Source organism: Emydura macquarii, unplaced genomic scaffold (genome assembly GCF_026122565.2).
Source record: "Emydura macquarii macquarii isolate MOO-44397 ecotype Brisbane River unplaced genomic scaffold, CSIRO-AGI_Emac_v2 contig_746, whole genome shotgun sequence".
In the NCBI taxonomy this organism is placed as follows: domain Eukaryota; kingdom Metazoa; phylum Chordata; order Testudines; family Chelidae; genus Emydura; species Emydura macquarii.
Window position 1 is genome coordinate 1,689,643 of NW_027130883.1, and position 22,830 is coordinate 1,712,472.

General features: G+C 59.9%; 1 protein-coding gene across 1 annotated transcript in view; it reads left to right on the top strand.

The window, feature by feature from the left end:
• Positions 1-1,690: 1,690 nt before the first annotated feature.
• Positions 1,691-22,830, top strand: part of IGSF9 (immunoglobulin superfamily member 9) — a 40,691-nt gene continuing 19,551 nt past the window's right edge. Inside the window, exons 1-5 of the mRNA XM_067542942.1 lie at positions 1,691-1,786; positions 3,103-3,294; positions 15,279-15,431; positions 19,193-19,344; positions 22,712-22,829. Coding sequence (XP_067399043.1) covers positions 1,729-1,786; positions 3,103-3,294; positions 15,279-15,431; positions 19,193-19,344; positions 22,712-22,829 — 673 coding nt within the window. The 5' untranslated portion in view covers positions 1,691-1,728. The remainder of the gene's footprint in view (positions 1,787-3,102; positions 3,295-15,278; positions 15,432-19,192; positions 19,345-22,711; position 22,830) is intronic.

Sequence of the window (22,830 nt, forward strand, 5' to 3'; positions counted from 1 at the left end):
GTCGCAGGCTCTCGGCAGGGGAGGGCGGGCTCGTGGGCCGGGGGTCCGGGCTCCTGGGCCCGGAGTGGGGGGAGCAGGTGTCGCCCTGGGGAGCGATGCTGGCCCAGACGGGCGGGGGAGGGCGCTGAGCCCGGGGGACGGGCGAGGCGCGAGGGGAGAGGGCTGCGGTCGGGGGAGGTGGGGGGCGAGCCCGGCCAATGGGGGCGGCCGACCCCAGACGCAGCCAGCGCCGTGTTTGTTTTTGAATGTTTTTGCGGCAGCGATCGCGGCGGGGCGGGGCGGGGTGGGCGTGCGCTGGGCTGGGCTGTTTTTCCCAGGCACATTATTCGAGTCCACCCGGAAAGTTGGGTTGTTTTCAGCGTAGGAAGCGGAGGGAGGGAGGGAAATCTCCCGTCCCGTCCCCTGGCTCCGGGCCGTGCATGGCAATCGGATCCGGGACCTAGAACAAAGGCAGTGGCCAGGTAGGAGCTCCTGCCCCAGCCTCGGGTGCTGCGTCCAGGACTGGTCCCCTTGCATGGGCACGGGGCGCGGGCCACTCCAGCCGCGGGGTGGGGGGGACTGGACCAGGGGGGGTGGCAGAGAAACGTCCTATGGGGGCAGGACGGCAAGAGCCTCCCCCGTCAGGATCTGCCAAGCCACCTGCCCAGATCCCAGCACCAGGCCAGTAGGGGAAGGGAGGCAGGTCCACCGCTGCACCCAGCGGTTCCTGCCGGGCATGTGCTTCTGATTAACCGAGTCATCAGCTGGAAGGAGAGGGAGCGAAGCAGAATGCCCAGGCTCCCCAGCTGCCAGAGGATGCAGGAGCAGGGCTGCGCCCCCCCAGCCCGGTAGCCAGGGGGCCCTGGGCTGGGGTGCAAATAGGTAACATGCCCAAAGAGGCTGGCTGGATGAGGGCTCAGTGCCCTTCCCTGAGGGGGCTCTTGCTGTACCCAGAAGGGCACAAACCCTGGGGGGGGCGGGGGACCAGGGGAGAGAGAAGTGATGAGAAGGGAAGAGCAAAGGAAGGATGAAAGAAGGACTGAGTGGGGAGCTGGGGTGTGACGGGAAGGGGAGAGCCCCGGCGGGGGCGGAGGGGGGAGTCTGAAACAGCTGCAAGCAAGGATCTCCCTTTGCAGAGTGGCGGCACCCACAGGGCGGGGGGGGGACTTTCTGGAAGTAGCCCTGCTACTCTGCGCTCTGGATCCCAGGCCAGTAACAAAGCCGGGCGAGTGGTGGGCAGCAAAGGGGTGGAAATGGGAGACACACGCTCGCTGAGCGCTTGGGTGCAGCTGCGTCTAGCTGGGGCAGGGGCATGCTGGGACTCCCGGCCCCTCTGCTTGCCCCAGCTGGTGACCTGCTCCCTAAGGGCTTTGTGCTGGTTTGTTCCCTAGGTGTTCCTCCAAGCTCCTGATAACTGACAGGAGACCAAGGAGCAGCTGGGAGCTGAGATGAGCTGGATCTCGCCTGGACTGCAGCATCTTTGTCCCTGGCCGATGGCGGGTCTGTGCTAGCCAGGGGCTTTTGATTTGAGTAGCGGCACTTCCCCATCAGAGCACAGAACCTGGGAACAGTGCCAAGGAGGCTCCTGGTCGAGACGGGCCCCTCCGGACCTGGGGGACACCAGACCCCTCCTCACCATCGTACAGCCCTGCGCCTCCCCCCGCAGCAGCTTGGTCTCTGGTTGAGCAGCTCAGCAAGCGGAAGGAGGCGGGACAGGTGGTGCGACGGGGCTGACGGGGCAGCTGTGCTATGATTTGGTGTTTATGGATTGCCTACCTCAGCCTGTTCACCAACAACTTTGCTGAAGGTAAGTGGGGGCATGAAGGTAAGGGGCATGTGGTGCGCTGTCCCGTGCAGGCCCCCAGCGGGATGCACCAGGGGCTTGAGCCACAGAACCCAGGGGATCCTTTGAATTGGCTTTAATCAGGCCCCAGAACTCAGGGTGTAAAGTGGGGCGGGGCAGGAGCCGCTGAAGTCATGATGAGAGCAGCAAGGGACCCAGTGGTGTAAAGGCTAATGCTCCATCGGGGGACCACGTCGTCCATGGAGGACACAGGCAGTGTTGCTACTTGAACTGCCAAGGAGCAGGGGCCAGAGGGGGATCCCAGTGATTCTCCCCTTGCAGCAGAGGCAGAGGGGATGCCCTGCCCAGTTGCCCAATTAAGGGAGCTCCACAGGGGATGCTCCATCTCCCTGACATGCTGACCATGGCGACTGGATCCCCGAGGGCCCCTGGTGCCGCTCCTGCCCTGGAGTTCCAGCACACAGCCGGCACGGCAGTTTGAGGAAGTTATTTCCTGCTGCAAGGAGTCTGGGGTGGGGGTGATCTATCCCCTCTCTCCCTCCCCCCCCCACACACACACTTATTCCGTTCCTTCCCCCACTGCCCTGCCTGCTGTGGTGAAGGGGGGCAGCCTGCCCCGCTGGCCCCAAAGATATAGATCCCTGAAATAGTCTGTTGGGCTAAAGCAGGCTCTCACCACCCAGACCAGACCTCCCCCACATACTGGGCCCCGCAGCGCCATGTGCGCTGAGTGAATACTGAAAGGCAGGGGTACTGGGTTCTGCTCCTGGCCTACTGGGTGACCTTGGTGGAGTCCCTACCCCTCTGTAACATGGGGATGAAGATGGTGCCCTTTCTCTGTGAAGGGCACTGGGATATAGGGGTGTGGAACGCACTGCGTCTGTCGCACCCCAGCAAAGCCGAGGCCCCATTCAAAGCAGGGCGGGACGTCGCGTTCTCCTGCCTTTCCAGTGCCTGAGTTGCACCCCTCCTGGGGCTGCCTTGTCCTCAGCACAGCGGTGAGAGGCGCTCTCCAGGAGTCCCCAGCAGCCCTTTCCTCTCAGGATTTCGGGTCCTGCTCCGAGAGCACCACGCAGGGCTGCTGGGTCTGAGGGGCCCCGCCTCGCTGCAGGTATTTGCAGCTGGGCCAGGCATTCTCCTTGCGTGACCCGGACACCTGTGGGAGCATCCTGCCGCAGGGCTTGGCTGGCTGACGCGGGGCCCATCGGTGCTGTGTCTGAGCTCCAGGGCGCAGCAGGGGCTCCCCAGGTGACCCTGGGCTGCCGCTGATGGGGCGTTCTCCCCCCGAGTGTGAAACCTCCCTATGCTGGCCTCTGCAGGTAACGGCCAGGCGGCGTCTCAGGCTGTGGTCGGGCGTGTTGGAGAGAGCACCGTCCTGGGCTGTGACCTCCTGAAGGCGGACGAGGCGCGCCCCCCTCTCTACGTGATCGAGTGGGTCCGCTTCGGCTTCCTCCTCCCCATCTTCATTAAGTTCGGGCTCTATTCCCCGCGCGTCGATCCGGAGTACGTAGGTGAGTCCACGCTGGGACAGCAGGGAAGGAGTAGGGAGGCCTGGGAGGCTGGGATGTAGCGGAGAGGACCCCGCTGGCGTCTATTGGGGTAGGAGAAGTCCAGGGGGCCTGGGACGTAGTGGAGGGGACCCCGCTGGTGTCTATCGGGATAGGAGAAGTCCAGGGGGCCTGGGATATAGCGGAGGGGACCCCGCTGGTGTATATCAGGGTAGAGGAGGTCTGAGGGGGGTGCAATGTCGTTTAGGGGATGCTGGCATGTCTCAGGGCTGGAGGGCCCCTAGCTGGGACACAGCGAGGAGGGAGCAGTAGGTCCAGTGGCTGGTTCTGTGGCAGGTGGTCCAGTGGCTGATATGCAGTCCAGGGGCTGGCGTTACACAGCTGCATGGTCTTTGTCTTCCCTGAGGCGAGCCCATCCCACCCTGGGGTCCAGAGGAGTTTTCTGGCACGAGCCTCGGCTCTTCCCTGCCGTGGTCGTAGCATCCAGTGACTGGCCAGGCCCCAGAGGACTGGCCTTGTTCTGGCTCTTCCTGTGTGCACAGCGCACTGGTGCTCTGCCTGCTGTGCGCTCCTTCCCCCCGTCTCCCCGCAGCTGGGCCCCAGCTGAGGGCTGCTGCTGTCAGGCTGCATTAATCATGCCCCATGGGCTGTGCGGTGCAGCAGGGCAGGGCTCTCCCCCTGCCCCAGGCCTGGCCGAGGGAAGGGGTGGCCATGGGGCCAGGTGAGGAGGTGAGGGGACCCGTCCCTGCAGCTCGGATTGACTGAGCCAAAGCTGTCGGCTGGCAGGAATGGGAGCGGGGCGCGGGGGCTGGCAGCTGCCCAGTAGGGCTGTGAGGGGCTGCACCCAGCCTGAGTCTGAGAGGCAGGGTCCCTTCCCCCTCCCCGCCGCCCTCCTATGCCCAGTTCTCCTTCTGTGCTCCTCCTGGGGGAGGCGAATCTGTCCTCAGCCCCACACAGCGCCGCCGAGCGAGCGCGGAGGAGATGGGGCTGTGCACACATCAGTGGGCACCCACTGAGGCAGGAAACTGCCACAGCGTGACCCTCCCCTTTATTGATGTGCTGGTGGCCTCTGCCTGCTGGGGGGGCTCCCCTCCCCCCCAGCCTGGGAACAGGCCTGTCGGGGGGCTGTGTGAGACCAGTGCACTGAGCCCGCATCTGTGCACGGCATTGCATCTGTCTGCACCGGAGCGCGGGTGTTTCAGTGGCGCTGTGGTACGTCTTTGCCTTGTATCGGAGTTCGTGTGTGTGTGTCTCGCTGCCCGACGTGCATGCATCTTGCTCGGCACAGGCCTGGGCCATCCCATGGGCTGGTCCCTTCCCTGGTAAGGGGAACCAGGAGGAAGCGTTTTGCCCTGCCCTTCCCCAGCCAGAGCTCCCAAGGTCCCACGTGGTCAGGGCTGGGCTCCAGGACAGCACGGAGCTTTGCAGGGAGCGGGGTGGATGCAGTGGAAGGCCCAGGCCTGAGCAAGCTGCTGGCCTCTTTGTGCTGCGCAGAGGAGCCGGCCTGGGCCACACAAAGGCCCTTTCTTGCTTGGGTCAGAGGTCAGACTGAGACGGCTCCTGGGATCTTTGTTCCACTCTAATCCCATAATCCCACCTGGGGCCTGCTGCTGCTCAGGGGAAATTCATGCCTGGGAGCCCACTGCCACCTGGGTCGCCTGGCGGTTCCCGGTGCTCAGGGGCCAGGTGGGATCCCGTGGGAAGAGCCGCAGGGAGCAGGGGCTCTGGAACCCTTCGCACAGCCTTGAGGGTGGTCCCTGGTGTGACAGTCACAGCCCCAGCCCCCAATTGCCACTGCTATTGCATCACAGACCACCCCCCCATCCGCACTTCTTTTCACAACCCCTCCACCTGCCCCATCCGCACTGCCCCTGTGTCACAGCCCCCCCCATTCCTGTGTCACAGCCCCCCCATCCCAGTGTTACAGCCCCTGCCCCATCCGCACTGCCCCTGTGTCACAGCCCCCGCATCCCAGTGTTACAGCCCCTGCCCCATCCGCACTGCCCCTGTGTCACACCCCCTTGCCCCCATCCTCATGGCACAGTGCTACCCATCAGCTGCCTACCCAGTACGCCCAATATTCCCCACCCCACTCTTGCTGCCCTGCGTGCCAGACAGCTCCCCCTGCAGGAGAGGACGAGGTCCTACCAACCCCAGGGAACAGGGCATTTTTCCTGCCCATTCAAGCCAATCACAGCCCCAAGAGTCGCTGGGGATTTGGGGACAAACGGAACCAAAATCTCATTGGGAGCCACAGCTGAAACCAGCGAGAGATCTGACCTCTCACGTGCGCACACGCTGTCCCAGGCGGGCCCTGGGTTAGGAGCTCTGTGGCTGAAGGCGAGGGTTCTCTCCCCCCTCCCTCCCCCCCCGCACTGGGGCTGGGCCAGCCTCCCTCCACTTTTTTGTGCCTTGATTCTTGCAGGATTGCCGGAGCCCAGGGGCTCTGTGTGCTGCCTTCTCAGCCCTGCCTGGGGGGCGGGTCACTTGAAGGTTGAGCTTGGGGAGGGGATTTCGGCAAAGCTGCTAATTGGCAGGGCTGGGCTGAATGGGATTTGGAACGAAGCTGCTGGAGGGGACAGTGGCGTGGGAGGGGGATGTTCTCCTCATGAGAGGGTATTTAAAGTGGAACAGTGGCAGATTTTCGGGGCTCTTTGCAAACGCGGAGGCGTGGGCAGCAGGATCTTCTCTTAATGAAAGGGAAAGGCTCGGTGTCTGTTGCAGGGAATGCTTTGGCTTGGGGAGCATCAGGAGGGCTGGCTATGGGGCTGGAGATTGTGGCAGCTCTGCAGGCCGGGCCAGAGGTTGGCGGCACTAACACAAATCACATCCCACTAAAGGTCTGTTACAGCAAGGCACCGGGCTACTCCTGACGGGAGCCCAGGGAGCAGGATGGGACAGAGCTGGGGCACCCAAACGTTGTCCAGGCCAGGCTGTGTTGGCATGCTATTGCAGGAGTATCCCTCCGGTGTGAGCAGAGCTGGCTGCAAAAAAAAAAAAAAAAGAAAAAAGAAATCACTGGACTTCGTTTCAAAAGCAAAAAAAAAAAAAAAAAAAATTGAATCCTTCCTGTTCCCAAGCTGGTCAATGAGAGCTGGTGTCCTGGACACCGAAACGCTGACCAACGAAAAGCCAGTGGCCAGTAAGGTCCACAATGCCCTGCACCCACGGAAATCACAGCTTTCAACATGGGTCGAGTTGGGGAAGATTTAGGTGGAAAATGATCATTCTGTTTCAGCCAGCTGTGATTGTGGGGGAGAGACTGCCGGGGGGGGGGGATTGATTGATATAAACTATTCATCTAAAAACTTGTCCTAGCTTGGCTGCTCAGCCGACCTGCACAGTGTGCTGCCCCCAGGCTCCTGGGTGAGGCCCACGGGGCTTTCCCCCACTCACAGATCCCCGGCAGGAAAGACTCCGTCTTCAGAATGGAGCTAATTCCACCTATCTGTCTCCTAATGCCTTTAGCCCCATCCCCAAGCGGAATCCAGCTCTTTCTTGTGGCCATGCTGACTCTGCAGGGCTAACGAGGGAGCCGGTGGGACTCTGACGCCCGGTCTGCAGCCGCTCTTCAGAGCAGGAGTGCACGTTAATATCCAGGGGCTGGCTCCCAGCATGCACTGTGCTCCGTCCTTGCTTCGGGCAGTCGGGCTGCCCTCTGGGCGGGGGGCCCTGCAGGCCACAGGAATGAACTGTAGAGTCCCTAGGTCTCTGCACTGCACAGTTCCCCGGCTGAGGGGGCCACATGTGGTTCAGCTTGCTCGTTCTGCATGGCTGGCCGTGGGAAGGGAGCCCATGCCCAAGCTATTCACAGACCTGCTTCCCCAGCGGGACCCCTGCTCAGAGCAGCTGGCCAGGTTACTGCTGGCAGGTGGCATCTCCCCAGCCTGTGGCCCATGCAGAGTGAGGCCGGGTTGCCGAGGACAGTTGCCCATCAGCTCTCCTGGTAAGCAGCGGCCTAAGCATCTCTGCCTCCTGGGGCTCACTCATGACTGGGGGATTCTCTTGCGTTGGCTTCCCCTGCTGTTTCCCCTGCACTCTGGCCTAGCCTCTGTGGAGACCAACTGTTCCCTCCCCACCACCTCCCCAGGGCCTCTGGCTCCAAGTCTGCCAGTGGGTCTGGTTTCTGGGCGTGTGGAAGATGTTCCTGGCTAGCCGGGCTCTGGGCTCAGAGGCATCAGCTCTGTTGGTTCCCCTGGTCAGAGAGCTGCCCTGACTGCCCACTCAGCCTGTGGCTCTGAGCTGGCTCCTTTCTCCCTGCAGTCTGAGCTGCCGTTCCTGGGATCTGAGCTGTAAAGTCGGGGGGTCTGGCCAGGGCCATGGCATGCAAGGTTCAGTGCTGCTCGCAGGCGACTCTGCAGCAGTGAGGGGCTCCCCCGATCACTGAAAGCACAGCAGCTTGCGGGGCCTCTCAGGGACCCAGCCAAGGCTCCTGACATCCTGCAGGCATGTTTGTCACTGATTCAGAGCCTGGCTTGGCTTAGCTCCCTGGAGCCATGGTGCAAAACCAGTAACTCAATGCCACATCTTCCCAAGGCACTGGCCTGGCCTCCAGGTCTTTTGGAGGAGAATTTGTGCTTTGTGCAGGCAGTTCACGATCCCGGGCGATTCTTCTTGATGCTAAATGTTTGTTGTGTTGGCCAGTTGCCACCTCCCTCCTCCCCAGAGGTGGCTGCACTTTACTCTTTCTGTATGCATCAGCCAGAATGCAGGTGCAGTGCCATGCATGGAAATGGGCTCCCGTGGTAGAGAGCACGTGGGGGTGATGTATTTCTGAGTGAGAGGGGACACTGACAGTGTATCTCTGCAATCACTGCTGGGAGCAATAACGGCACGTTTCCGCCCCACCCCAGCCAGCTCTGCTGAATGAAGCAATTCCCGTCAGCCCTGCATGCTCCAGGATCCCCTCCCGTGTGGGCAGCAGCAGCACAACTGGGGAGAAGTTCCAGTTGGCCACCCTGGGGCAGAAGGGCCACCCAGGCAAGGGGAGGGCGGTGAGGGATTTGCAGAGCCCCTCTCCTTGTACTGATGGGGGGGAAGAGAAGAGCCTGGTTTGACCCAGAGCGTGCATGGAGAGAGCCTGGGGGTGGCACATGGAAAAGCTGGTTGGCTGGATAGACACTGATCATAGGGGCCCAATCAAGGGCAGAGGGAGTGCGGCTGTGAGGGTCACTGGCCCCAAGGTGGGAGTCTCACTGGGTTGGGGGGAGCTGCTGGGGCAGAACCATTCTGTGGGGATAGGGACCAGGGCAGAGCCGTGCTTTGGGAGGAGGAGAGCTGGGAGCGCCTGGGCCCAGGGCAGAGCCATTGGGGGAGGGGGAGGAGTTGTTGAGTGACTCCCTTGTTCCCAGGGCAACTGGCTGCTTATTTTCAATCATCCTTGGGGGCTGGGGGGTGAGTTAGGAGCTGGGAGTGGGGGCGGGGCCTGCCGGGGGGGTGGGGGGGACCCGACGCACCCGCGGTTTAACCAGGGAGGTCAGGCTAGGATTTCAGTCCCGTTGCCACGGGTCCCACGTGGCGCTTTTCAAACTGCTCCAGCCGTTGGTGGGAGCAGCTGGCCGGGGACCAGCAAGAATCTCACATACCCCCCCCCGCCTCTGTGGCAGGCCCCCTGCGTGTCACTCACCCCACCCCTGCCCCCCTGCATGTCACTCACCCTGACCTCCCCTGCCCCTGACGCTCCCCACATGTCCCTCTGCCCCCTGATGCCTCCCCCTATACATGCTATGCCCCCTGCCCCCCATCACACACCTATGGTATCAACCCCCCCAGTGCCTTCACCTGCCCCTGGCCTTGCCCCTCCTGGAGCCCTCAGCCCCCAGAGGAGTCACCCCCCTACCTGGCCCTGGATTCCTTGCCCCCTAGAGCGCTCACCCACCTGCCCCAGCCTTGCCCTCCAGAGGAGTTATCTGCTTGGCCCTGGCATGAGACCCCTGAAGCCCCCTCCTACCCCACTCCAACCCCCTGGCTGGAGGCAGCTGGGACCGTGACACTGTGCCCTGCTGCCGTCCCACTGCCAGTCTGACATGGCCGAGCTCTAGGATGCTTGATGATGGCAGCCCCAGGGACCCCCCCACCCTGCTGCGTGGGGAGGGCTCTGCTTGGCTCCTGAGGGAGGTGGCAAGTGCCTCAGGCACTGAGTGTTGGCCGCTGTGATGGCTCTGGGGCCTGGAGCTGCCCTGGGACCCCTCTCCAGCTCAGGCTGCTCTCTCGGCTGGCTGCCCCACACTGGGGTCTCCCTCGGCGATGGGATCACCCAAGGGAGGGGCAGCACGGCTGGGGATGGGGTCGCAGCTCTCACCCTCTCCGGCTGAAGCAGAGGCAGCTGGGTGTCTCAGCCTACGCTGGCCGAGCTGGTAGCCGTGAGCACGGGAAGGCAATTGGCTGGGCCTGGGGGAGGCCCCGACTCTTGCCAGCTCCTGGAAGGCTGGTCCCTCCACGCGTTGCTAGTCAGGGTCCCTGTGAAACCGAGGTGGGAGCCTGGGTGGCGGGGGTCACTTTCCCGGCCCAGAGACACAGGATCTTAGTGCCACTAGATAAAGCCCTTCCTAATCTAGGCCGGAAAGCCTGAGCCGGGACCCCTCACCCTCTGTCCCTGCCTGGCAGCTGGGCACAGCCACACTCAGATGGGGACTGGCGAAGGAGGGCGTGGAGTTCCTCCCTCCCTAGGGGCCTGTGGGGCTGGAGCCAGGTGCCTTGATCTTTCCAGCCTCTATCTGCCTGGCTTGGAGATGGCTCCACAGGGGGTGCTTCGGGTGGGGGGGGGGGTGCTGCTTGGAGGCCCTGGGGAATGGATTCAATCCAGACCAAGCTGCTGCCCAAGGGGTGGCTGCCGCTGAGGGGTGAATAGAGCAAGGTTCGGGGGAGCTGCTTCCCGGCCCAGCTGCGAGGAAATGAGCGTGGGGCATCAGTGCTGCTGCCTGAGCGGTTGGGGGGGCGTGAACAGTGCTTCCTCTCTCCCCTCCCATCCTCTTCCTCCTCCTTTCCCCATCTCCCCCATGTCACTCAGTGCAGCCCCCGCCCTCTGTCCATCCACACCCCCCCCCAAGCAACCCTGCTTTGCCCTCCTCCCCCAGCCCTGACCTGCCACTCCTGCTGCCAGACGCAGGAGCAGCCAGTGGGGGGGTTGCCACCGCCCTGGTATCCCTTTGAAGGGTGGTTGCTAAGCAATGGGAGGCTGGGGTTGCACAGGTCAAAGATGTTTTGTTACCAAGCCTCTGGGTGAATGAGGGGGAAGGGATGGGCGGTGCGGAGGCAGGGGATTATAGAGGGGCTGGGGGGAGGGTATCTGGGGCGTGGGGGGGAGGGGCTGGCCCCCCCTGCATTCTTTTTGCAGGGTTTAGTTCCTTCCAATGGGGCCTTTGTTCAGGAGCCTGGTGTCGTCGGCTCCAGGATGGGGGAGGGGATAGCTTCCCCCCCATTGACTCTGCTTACCCATCCCCTCCTGCCCTGTTCTCCTGGGATACCCAGCACCCCTCCCCCATGCCTGGAGGCCTTGGGCTGCTGGGGGGCTGGCAGACTCAGTGGGATCGGGAGGAAGGGGCTCCTGGATTCTGGGCAGCCCTGGGCTAGGGCAGTCCCAAGAGCTGCTCCGGTTGACCCAGGCTGCAGACCAGAATTGCTGGAGCAATTTCCCCTTTGCCGGGCAGCTGTAGGAGGTTAGCCAAGGGGACACTGCGGGGGAGTGAAGGGGGGTCAGGCGGGGGAGTATGTAGCAACCTGCCACCAGATCAGAAATGGACACGACTGACAAATGGGCCCAAACCCAGCAGGACACGCTGCTTCAGGCATGTCTAAACCCTATGGCTGGTGTCCCTGTGACATGCTGGCTGCGGCTGCACTGGGAAGGGTTTGCCAGGAGAGCTTAGAGTCATAGAACCATAGAGTTAGACGGCACCACAAGAGTCATCTAGTCTATCCCCCGGCCAAGATGCAGGATTTGTTGTGGCTAAACCAACCGAGCCAGATGGCTACCCAGCCTCCTTTTGGAAACCTCCAGCAAAGGAGCTTCCACAACCTCCCTAGGCCGCCTGCTCCATTGTCCTACTGTTCTTACAGATAGGACATTTTTCCTGGTATTTAATCTAAATCTGCTGTGCTGCAGTTTGAACCCATCGCCTCTTGTCCTGCCCTCTGTGGCAAAAGAGAACAACTTTTCTCTATCTTTTTTATGGCAGCCTTTCAAGTATTTGAAGACCGTTATCATGTCCCCCCTTCCTCTTCTCTTTTCCAAACTAAACATACCCAGTTCCTTCAGCCCTTGCTCATATGGCCGTATTCCATCCCTTTGGTCATCTTTGTCACTCACCTCTGGATCCTTTCCAGTTTCTCTACATCCTTTCTGTACACTGGTGACCAAAATTGGACACGGTACTCCAGCTGAGGCCTAACCAGCACTGAGTAGAGCAGTACTATCACCTCCCGTGATTTACATGCTATGCCTCAATGCAACCTCAAATTGCATTTGTTTTTTTTTGTTTTTTGCAACAGCATCTCATTGCTGACTCATGTTGAGATTGTGATCCACCACAACTCCCAGATCCTTCTGCCAAACCAGTTATCTGTGGTTTTTTTCCTCCCTAAGTGTTGCACCTTACATTTCTCTTTGTTGAATTTCATTTTGTTGTCTGTAGCCCAGTTCTCCAGTTTATCAAGATTGCTCTGGATTTTAGCTGTATCCTCCAAAGTATTGTCAACCCCCCCTAGCTTTGTGTCATCTGCAAATTCGATCAGTCTGCTCTGTATACCTACAGCCAGGTCATTAATAAAGATGTTAAACAACACCGGACCCAGAACAGATCCCTGTGGAACCCCACTTGGGACCTCCCTTCAATCCAAAATAATTTCATTCGTAGTTAGTCTTCATTTGCGGATTTTTAACCAATTACGTATCCACTTAATGGTAGTTATGCCAAGTCCAGATTTCTCCAGTTTACTTCTCAGAATGTCATGTGGGACTGTGTCAAAAGCCTTGCTGAAGTCCATGTATATTATGTCACCGCATTCCCCCTATCCATCAAACTAGTTACCCTGTCAAAGAAAGAAATCAAGCTGGTCTGGCATTATTTATTCTTGGTGAATCCATGCTGGCTGCTAGTGATCATCCCTTCATCCTCCAGGTATTCTCAAGTGAAATATTTTATACATTGCTCTAGTAGATTCCCAGGTATTGCAATCAGGCAGACTGGTCTGTAGTTTTCCAGCTCTTCCTTTTTCCCCTTTTTGAAAACGGGTACCATGTTAGCCCTTCTCCAGTCTTCCAGGACCTCTCCTGTCATCCAGGTGTTTGTAAATATTATTGCTAGTGGCTCCAAGATTCCTTCGGGTGAATAGCATCTGGCCCGACTGATTTGAATTCATTCATATTGATCAGAAGATCTCTGACGTGCTCTTTACTTGTGCCAATCTGCATCCGTTCCCCTTTATCGTCTATGATAACGTCGCTAGGCCCAGTTCCCCAAACCAAATGAGCTACCCCAGTAAAAGGACCTTTTTTCTTACAGTATAGCTCTGTCTACACCGGGGCGATTGCCAGCACAGCTGTGTGCTCACAGGTATAGGAGGTTTTTCCCCCATACTCCTAACCAACATGGCTGTGCCGGCAGAACTTTGTAATGTGGACTTGGCCTCGGATAGCTTGTCAGGCCAAGGGAGTCTTGTGGAGTGGGATTGTGCTGAGCTGGTGGGGAGCGTTTCTCAACGTGCTGTGGGGTGAGCCCATGCTGCAGACTGTTGTTCTCAATCCTCAGAGGCCTAGTACGGATCCCACCTCCCTGGAGGGAAGGGACTGGGTGATGGCCTGTAGTGCTGGGAGCTTTGTGAGGCCCTGGGGTGTGTAAACCATGCACCCTGAGTCAGCACCATCATTGAGAGGGACCAACCCCAGAGACTGCGAGGTGGGGAGCCCAGTGTGGGTGTGAAAGGAGGGATAGTTGAGCAGTTACCTATGTTGACAGAAAGTGCCTGTGCTCATGCAGGTTTATATGGGTGTATGCAGGTCGGGGTAGGTATACGTGTGTATGGCTTTTGGTGTGTGTATACAGGGATGTGGCCAAGGGTGAGGATATGTTTGGTGTGCATGTTGATGGGCGTGAGCAATGGGTGCGTGTTTGTATGTTGCATGCAAGTGTGGGCACACACTTTTGTGGGTGTGGGTGTATGCGTACATGTCCTAAGCAGATGTGTCTCTCTCCCTGACAGACTTTCTTTTCTTTTTACACTTTGGGGATACTTGCGTAGCGTGTCATGCCAATGAAGTATTATTGAGTTGTTCTGTATGTGTGTGTGCATATCAGTGAATGAGCATAAAGATACGGGTCTGTGTAGGGGAACATATTGTGTGTGGTGTGTGTCAGTCTGTGTGTATTGGGATGTGTGTATGTGCCTGTACCTGCATGTGTGTGTATTGGGTCAACGGATAAACTATTTATGTTTGTAGGTATATGTGTGTATCAAGGGGTGTGTGTAGCTGTGTTTATTTGTGTGGGAAGGTGTAGCACACTGTCTAGCGGGGGGGGAGGGGATGTAGCAGTGTGTATCGGGGTGTAGCAGTGTGTATTTTTACATGGAGGGGATGTAGCTGTGTGTATTTGTGTGGGAGGGTGTAGCACTGTGTATTGGAGTGTGTGTGTAGCTGTGCATAGTGGGGTGTGTACACGATGTGCACCGCAGCCCCTGTGCTGAGCCAATTGCCTGCTACACTCCTGAGCCGATTATGGCTCTGATAATAGCCCTGGGGATTAGGGGCTTGCATTTGCTGCTTCTTTAGATTTCTTATCCTCCTGCTCATGAAAGAGGCCGCGCACACTGGGCACCCGGCAGCCCCAGAGAGTGGGACTGGGGGCAGCCCCAGAGAGTGGGACTGGGGGCAGCCCCCACTCCTGGCTAGCTGGCTCCTGTCAAAGCCCCAGCCTAGCATGTGTGTTGGGGGGCAGGGAAGCTGGGACTCAATGTTTGAGGCTCGTAACCCCCACAGGGGGGCTGGGTGGAGATGGGGCTGGGAGCCAGTCCCTCAGATGGCTGGCCAGGGTGGGGACTGGAGAGGGGTTAGCGAGGGCTCCGAGGGGAGGCACGGTCCGAGGGGGAAGGGGTTTTTGGGGAGCTCCCTAAGGGGGCAGTGGCTGCTGGGGAGGGAGCACGCAGGGCACAGCCATCTGCAGGGCTCGTGGCCAGGGGCTCCAATGCCGCAGAGTCTAAGCCGGGGTAGGCAGTAGGTGGCCCGTGGGCCAAATCCGGGCTGCCAGATGCCTTTAAATGGACCCGGAAATCTTACTGTTTTCTCTGGAGTCTGGACCTGGACCGAGAAATACGGGCCTTGACAAGAACTAATTGACTAGCCCTGGTCTAAGCCATGGCAGGCAGAGGAGGCCGGTATTGGGGTGGAGCCGGGCGGTTGTTGGGGACTGTGGAGCTGCGAGTGACTCTGGGGCCCCTCGTTAGATCCTCTGCCCCCAGCCCCCTTTCTGCGTCTCCTCTCCCCTGCTGCCTCACCCCCTCCTGCCCCGTTGGCCCTGCCAACACTGGGTCTGTGTATCTGCCCTAGTTTGTTTGCCTGGTCATTCCCAGCCCCCCTCTGAGCCGGGAGCTGGAGCAGGGCCGGGAGACAGGAGATCGAGCTGTACGGCCTCAATCTGGGCCAGGAGCTGGCTGGCCCCTTTGGGTGGGGTGGGGAGGCTTGTGTGGGAAAAGCTGGGGCTGTGGGGTGCTGTGCTGGGTGAGCAGAGGATGTGGTGAGTGGGGGCTGGGGAGAGCTCGCCGCTCCGGAGCCGAGGGGGCTGTGAGATGCTGCGTTGGCATTGCCAGCGTCGCACCAAAGGGGTTGGCGCAGGCTGGGCGCGTGCCTTCCCTGAACACACGGCTGGCCCGGGGAGCTGCCCTCCGGTCGGGGGTGTTCCCAGCCCGGGCAGCTTCCCCTGCCGGTGCCTGGCACGGCCCCCAAGCAGCTCGGCGGGCCGCGGCTGAGTGACAGGCCGGCTCTTTGTTGGCAGGCCGCGTGCGGATCCAGGAAGGCGCCTCGCTGCGGATCGACCTCCTGCGCGCCGAGGACCAAGGCTGGTATGAGTGTCGCGTCCTCTTCCTAGACCGGCACAGCAACGACGACGAGTTCCGGAATGGCACCTGGACCCACCTCACTGTCACCTGTACGTGCCAGGCCGGGCGTGGGCGTGCTCTGGTGGGAAGGGGGCGGAGCGAAAAGAGGCAGTGCCAGGCGTGAGCAGCCTCCCCCCGCGCAGGAGCACTCTGGGTCCCGGGGCCAGGCCTGATCAGTGTGCCCTCCTCATGCTGGGCGCAAGATTTGCCTGGCACCAGCAGCTATTCCGGTATTCTCAGGCACCTGCCTCCCAGCTCTGGGTGAAGGAGGCAGTGCCTCCCCTGCATAGGGCCTGGCTTTTCTTGAGGCAGTGCTGTGGGTGCCTGCCTGCTCCACCGCCAGGGGCAGTGCTGGGGCATCGTGGCCCCAGGCTGTATCTCGGGCTAGGGGCCGGGCCGGCTGGTGCTCCAGGGGGATCGTGGGTGCTGGATCCCAGTTCTCGTAGGGCTGTTGCGTAGGAACGTGGGAGGAGGGGGACCCCAAACCGTCTGGCAGACTCGACGCAGCTGTTGTGACATGGGGATCAGTGCAGGTGGGGCCGGGACGGGCCGTGTGGGGCAGGGTGCAGCGAGGGCCGAGTGCGCTGGGGGGACGCCAGGGGTGCAGGCTCGTCTGCATTGGGACAGGGAGCCGGGCTTTGGGGTTGACCCCTCTTCCCGCGGTGGCTGGTTTGACAGCACTCTGGTGGGAGTGCATGGGGCGCAGCTCCGTGGTAGTGGGGCCAACGCGCGGGTGGGATGGGGAGGAGCAGCAGGGGCTGGGCTGGGCTATGGCAGGGAGGCCTGGCTCTGCCCCGTGCAGCTGTTCTCGTGAGCCCACGGTGCTCGCTTTCTGCAGGACTCAGTCACCTTTCCCCCTTGCTGTGAACCTCTCTGAGCAGCTGTGTGTGTGAGCCGCGCCCCGATGTCCTCCCTGGGCGCCCACGCTGGCAGGGCAGGGGAGGTGCCAGGCTGCTGACAGGGAAGCGCAGTGGTGAGCCAGCCTCGGGCAGGGCAGGGCGGGGCGCTCGCCTCTGGCCTTCCCTCCTTCATCTCTTGCCTCACATCACTCCTAGGGGCCCCTTAGGGGCCCGCTCTGGGCCTGATCCCACCTTCCCCCCGCCAGCTGCACTCAGGATCTGATTCTCCGCCCCTGGTACAATCTATGCTTTGGGCCTGATCCTCCCTTTCCCCTCCCCCCCCCGGTATGTTCTGGACCCAGTTCCCCCTCCTTCCTCCCAGTACAATGTGGGCCCGATTCCTCCCCACACCAGGTACACCCCACACTCTGGGTCCAATCCCCTCCCCCCCATACTTCCCAGGATGCTCGGGAGCCAATCCCCCACCCCAGGCCCCTGGGTATGCTCTGGGCCCAGTTTTCCCCCCACCCGGTTCTCGGGTACACCCTGGGCCTGATCCCCCCAGGCTCCTCATTTAGCCCTGGGGAGAATGAGCTCGCGGTCAGGGTAAACGCGGCGTCACACATGCTCCAGCGGGGCAGGGAGGGGTGGTGGTGGCAGGGTGAGGCAGGCCACAGTCCAGCCCCCTGCCCCCCTCGCCTTCCCTGGCCCCTGTGCAATCACGCAGTAAACCCCGGCAGCTGCCTTCCTCGAAAGCTCCACTTTTCCCCTCCATGCCAAGCGCATTAGCAGAGCAGCTGCTGCACCACGAGCTGAGGCGCGGTGGGGGCAAGCGTCTGGCTGCACCCTCCCCCCGCTGGGGGCTGGCTACCTCCTGAGGCCCTGGCGCTGTATCTGCAGGAAGTGCTGGGGTGGCAGGGTGCTTGGGTGGCAGGGTGAACCCAGCCCAGCCCAGAGTTTGCACTGCCCATGTAGTGCCCCTGGGGCGCAGCTGACCCAGCCTCCCTACATGGAGACAGACAAACTGCTGGCCAGGGCTGCAAGGCCAAAATGCTCTTACACGGTCCCAGACTGGGACGGGGGGGGGCAGGGGGAGGCTCGTTTCTTGGGAGCCCAACTAAAGACGCCTCTGGGATCTCTCCACACACACCTCAAGCTGCCCCCGTTGGTGGCTACTAGTGGAAATGCAGGTGTAAATCTCCCGTGCCCGCTGGCGGTGCTAGCCCTGGGGACGTTGGCCAGGCTGCACTGCCATCGCAGCCCTTGGCGTCAGCGTTCCAGACCGGATCTGGGCTCAGGGGCCCAGTGGCCGGCTTGCAGGGTCCCTTTTCCATTCTGTGCAGCCCAAGGAGCTTGGCATGGGGCTGGGGGGGAGGTTCAGAGGGCGCCCTAGCCGGGAGGAAATCACCCTGCCTTCGCCCCAAGGTGTTGTCCTGGGAGCAGACACGGCGCCTGCTTCTCTACCTGACACGCCAGCACTGGGGACTCTGCTAGCCCCCCGTGGGGCCCCCGACCAGCACTCCCCCTTCCCCGCAGGCCTTCCCAGAGAAGCCTGCAATGGGACAGGGGCTGTGCCAAACCCGCCCTCCTGAGCAAACACTCATAAAAGGCCCAGCATTAACTAGTAAACAGGGCCCAAGGAGCAGGGCCCTGACCCTTGGACCCCAGGCAGCACACTCATTGGCTGGGCAGGCCCAGGAAAGGTCCCGTGTTGGTGGCTACTGAGCCTCTTCTCCGTTTATAGCATGGGGGCTGGGAGGCCTGGATCCCAGGGCGGGTCCTCGCCCTCGGCCTGCAGGAGCCACCCCGAGCCCGTGCTTCACGCCTTGTGGGCTCCCAGATCCCATCCAGCCGGGGAGTCAAAGGAGGTAGCCAAACTGCAGGCTCCCTTCCCAAAGGGAGGGAGCCCGGCTCTCCATGGGGCATTTGCATTAGTCTGTGCCTCCCCTCCCCTTCACCACAAAAGCCCAGCAGTTGCCCCAGAAACCCAGCCATCCCGGACCCATCGGAACTGGCAGAGCTGTGGGCCTGGGTGCCCGGCTGGGCCTCGCATGTGGTCTGGACAGCGCCCTGGGCACTCTGCAGTTGATTGCAATGGACATAAGCCCTGCCCCAGAGTCTGCCATCTCCCTGCAGGCAGCCCCTGCCGCACAGCTGGTACCATCAAGCAACAGCTGTGCAATGAGGGTATTAGCATTCAGCACCCATTGCACACAGCAAGGGCAGAGCAGGGCCTGTGTCTGCATCAGCCATTCACCTCCCCGGGGGGCTGCCTGGCCCCAGGGCACTTGTGCGTGGGGGCAGTTCATCTCACGGGGGTGGGGTGACTTAGAGACTTATTCGCTTCTTCAAGCTGTGTGCACCACGGACACCCCCCCCTCCCCATCACATCAGTGTCACTCAGGCTGCTAAAGGCGATAACGTCTCGTTCCGGGTCGCACAACAGACTTGGTTCAGCCCGACACAAATCCCCATTCGCTGACATTTCTCGCTGTCGACAGTTTTGGTTTGGACTGAATCGAACTTTTGCCAATTTATTTCTTTTTCCCCCAGCACTGCCAGGGAAGCCGCCAAGTCTGTCCTTGGCCCAGCTCTGCTCCTGACTTCCTGCAAGCTCCCTGCGCAGCACCACAGGCTTACGGGGGGGGGGCGAGGAAGGAATTTCCCTAGCGCCACGGCACGGGACAGTAGCATGGACAGGATCAGACTCCAGAGCTCCTGCCCCCTGTCCATATCCTAGCCAGCAACCCCACCCAGAGAACTAGAGCCGATCCTTTCCCTGAGCCAGGAATGGAACCCAGGAGTCCTGCCTTTAGCCCTTGGCTCTAACCCCCAGATCACACTCGCTCTGTGCTGCCAGCCCGCCAGGACTAAGCAGAACATGTGCCTGGGGCTGTGGGTTCTCTGCAGCCAGATCACTTACTGCCCTGTGCTGCTGTGGTTCTGAAGCGGTTTCCGTGTCCTCTCCACAGCTCCCCCTGCCTTCCTAGAGACCCCGCCAGCCTTTGTGGAGGTGCAAGAGAGAGAACCCCTCAGTCTCGCCTGCTCAGCCATCGGCAACCCCCAGCCTGTCATTGTCTGGAAGAGAAACAACCTGGCCATCGAGAGTGGAGACAAGGTGCAGGTAAGGGAGAGGCAGCCCCCGGGAGGGAGGAGATGGGGGGGGAGCTTTTCCAGGTTGTCTCCTGTGTCTCTCCAAGTGCTGCACCCGTGGGGCTCCCTCCCCCAGCAGGCGTTAAGTGGGGCTGCCCTAGATGGGGTTTGGGAGGTTGGCAGGGTTCACACAGTCCGAGGGGGCATTTTGCGGGGAGGAGACTCCCCGTCACCACTGCAGAGTTCTCCCCACCCTGTGGGGAGGCGGGTGCACCACGGTCCTGCTTTGTCACAGACCCAGGCCCCACAAGTCACCTGCCCCAGGCATTGGCCACAATCCCTCCTCTCCCCAGCCTGGAGATTGCCCCAGCAAGACAGAGCAGGGAGAGCCATTCTGCATGGCCAAGGCCCTCTCAGTCCTGACATCTAGTGGCCACTCTGCGACATGCTAGGGATTCCTTCACCTGCGGCTCTAGGCTCGGGGCTGACAAAGGAGAAACTGTAGGAGAGTCCTGAGCAGGACTATTTTTTTTAACCCGCTCCCATCCCGCCCTGCAGTACCCACCCAGTCCCGCACTGTTTCTTGCATTTTTATTTCGCTCCCACCTGCAAAACCCTTAGATCCCGCAAGAAAGACAGATTCCCCCCTGCTATTAAAAAATAAAAACGGTCAGTTAATATATTATATATATATAAACGGAACCCAGACACAATTTTTACCACTAAAAGAATACAAAAACCGTGATTCGACCATGTAAAAAACTACTTTAACACCTGTTATAATAGACATCAAATCTCTTATCCCTCGCTTACACTGAAGTATGAAAACCTTTATTTTTTAAAAAAATGGAAAACTTGCTTTACGTTGCTGAAATCCTAGTTTTGACAACCTGATAAGAGATTTAGTGTTTTCCCACAAATTACCGCAGTCTTTTTTTTTTTTTTTTGCCCACCCAATCCCACCCGCAACAAAGTACGTTTTACCCATTCCCGCTATTCTAGCAGCAGCTCCTGCGAGGCCCACGGGATCCCAGAGTATGTCTACAATGACAGCAGCAAATTCGCCTTTGTTAAAGATCAATCTGTCCGGATTGATTGAATGGAAGTGAAGACCCGCTCAATCGATCTGGAAGTCGATCTATGAAAACCAGCTCCAAAAAAAAAATCCACATTTCCTGTTGGCGCAGCGCAGTGAAGATGGTGCGCTAAACAGAAGTTACGAAGTTGATGGGAGTTATTCAAGCTACTCTGCGTAGCTTGTGTAACTCCCGTCGATTGCCACCAAGTCTCGCTGGCAGTATAGACCAGGCCCCAGTCCCACTGCAGGGCTCTCCATAGGTCTCTGCTGGCCCTAGCTGCTCCCGCCAGCAGGGCAGCATCTCTGGGCATCCCCCAGGATGCGCAATGAGGCTCCTTTGTGCCAGGCAAACACAGCTGAAAGGGTGCAGGGGCCGGAAAGTGAGTTGCCAACATTTTATTTCAAAAGTAAGGGACTGTTTTCTTAGTATCTCTGCCCCACCCCCCTCCCAATATCAGTATTATTATTAATTATCATCATTAGTAGTATTAAGGATAATACTAAACTGTACTCACATTCACCAGGGGTGTTTCTTGCTGCTTTTTGCAGCACTCAGCAGCTCCCGATGCTGTTGTACAGAGATGAAAAAATAAGAGCCGTCCGTTGTAATGAGGGACTGCTGGCAACCCTAAGGCATCACCCCGATTGCATAAAAAGAAGAGATGGCAGCTCTCTTTATCAATAGGGAAACTACAGGACCCAGCATGCACTGCTCCATCTTGATCCAGCGGGATTATGACTCCACCACTCGGTGTGGAGCATTGCATGCTGGGAACTGCAGTCTGTAGGCCACTCTGCTGAAAGGAAAATGAAGTGTTCTCAGGTCTCATTCCAGAGCTGGCAGGCTGCCCTCCACTACCACCGACCCTGCCACCGGCACAATGGCTTTGCTGGCATCCAAACTATGCCAGGGGCGTTGCAGCAGGTGCCCTGTGGTCAGTGCCACCCCGAGCTGTGACCCTGACAGACGACACACCTGGCAGGCTCGGGTGTGGGGGAGGGCAGGGCGCGTTGGAGTCGAGGGGTGCTGTCAGTGATGAAGCAGAGACCCTGCCCGCCTGGGAACGTTGTGGCCCCAGAGTGTTTATTCCGAGAGCTGGCTTGGATCCACGTACATCCCGGCTTTTCCTGGCCACTCCCTGTCACGGACCACAGGGCTGGTGGGACGGGCTCTTGGTGGAACCCCTTCGTTGGGCCAGGCTCCCAAGGGGTCTCACTCTTCCTTCAGGGTAGCTTTCTGAGACCGAACCTCTGGGCTCCAGCACCCCAGCCTCACGCTGTGAGCTCTGCTCAGCGAGTCTCACTGAGCCGGACTCCTGGGAGAGACGTGTCCACTCACCCCGCGTTCACAGTGACACGCGCCCAGCATTTCCACACCAGTCGGGTTTATTAGTCAGCTGGAACACAGCAGCGGGAGGCCATAGCTTAGCACAGAGACAGGAAGGGTAAAGCATGGACCAGTCTGGCCAGCTCAGAGCCCAGCCAAGCTGTCGTGAACCCCAGTTTCAGGCTCTGCCTGTCTCTGTCTGACCTCCTTAGTCACTTCCCAGGTGAGAGACCTCCCAGCTTCCGGTATCCCCCCAGCTCACCTCACACCTCTGTCTTTTATTCTTGAGCAGGGTTTTTGCTCAGCTTCCCTGCTGAGAGGCAAGGAAATCCCATGGGTCATTGGAGCTTGCAGTGTGTGTCTGGCCCCCTCTTTGACCTGGGTCAGTTTCAGCCAGCTCCTTAACGACTCTTCATCCCACCCAGACAGGATGGTGTCACACACACACACCTGTGTGTCTCAGCCTGCCCTAAGAGCAAACTTAGCAAACGTCCTCCCCCCCCACCTCCCGTGTAGCCATGCCAAATGTAGGGGAAACTGAGGCACACATAGGGTTCATACACATAATTCCTGTTTTGTCACACTTCCATTCTGCCTCCTTCACCCCTACTATAGCCTTCGTCACTCCTGGTCCTGAGCTGCCATGTCACCTTGCTGTGCAGCTGTTAAACAGTTGCCATGTTCTGTCCCAGAGGGGGCTGCATTTTTGTGCTGGGCAACATAACCCTTCTGTAGAGCACAGAATCTCACCAGGGGTGGGGATGAAATACAGGCCAAGCCTTGGCCATTCACCCCATCCTGCAGCACTGGGCTGGGACTGGCATTGTGAGCCTCGAGAATGCAAGAGATTCGGGAGCTGAATTCTCCTTGGGATGCTGGAATGGCCCGATGGCTGCTTCCAAAACGAAGCCACTGCACAGCTCGTAAACCCAAGCCCTTGAGGACGCCCTGCCCTGCCTGCACTCCCACTTGTGCTGCCTTGTGCCTTCCTAGGTGAGCAATGGGACGCTGAGGATCGCTAGCGTGGAGCGGGCCAGCGCTGGCATCTACACATGCCACGCCTCCAGCACGGAGGGCTCCGTCACCCACACCACCCGGCTGCTCGTTCCAGG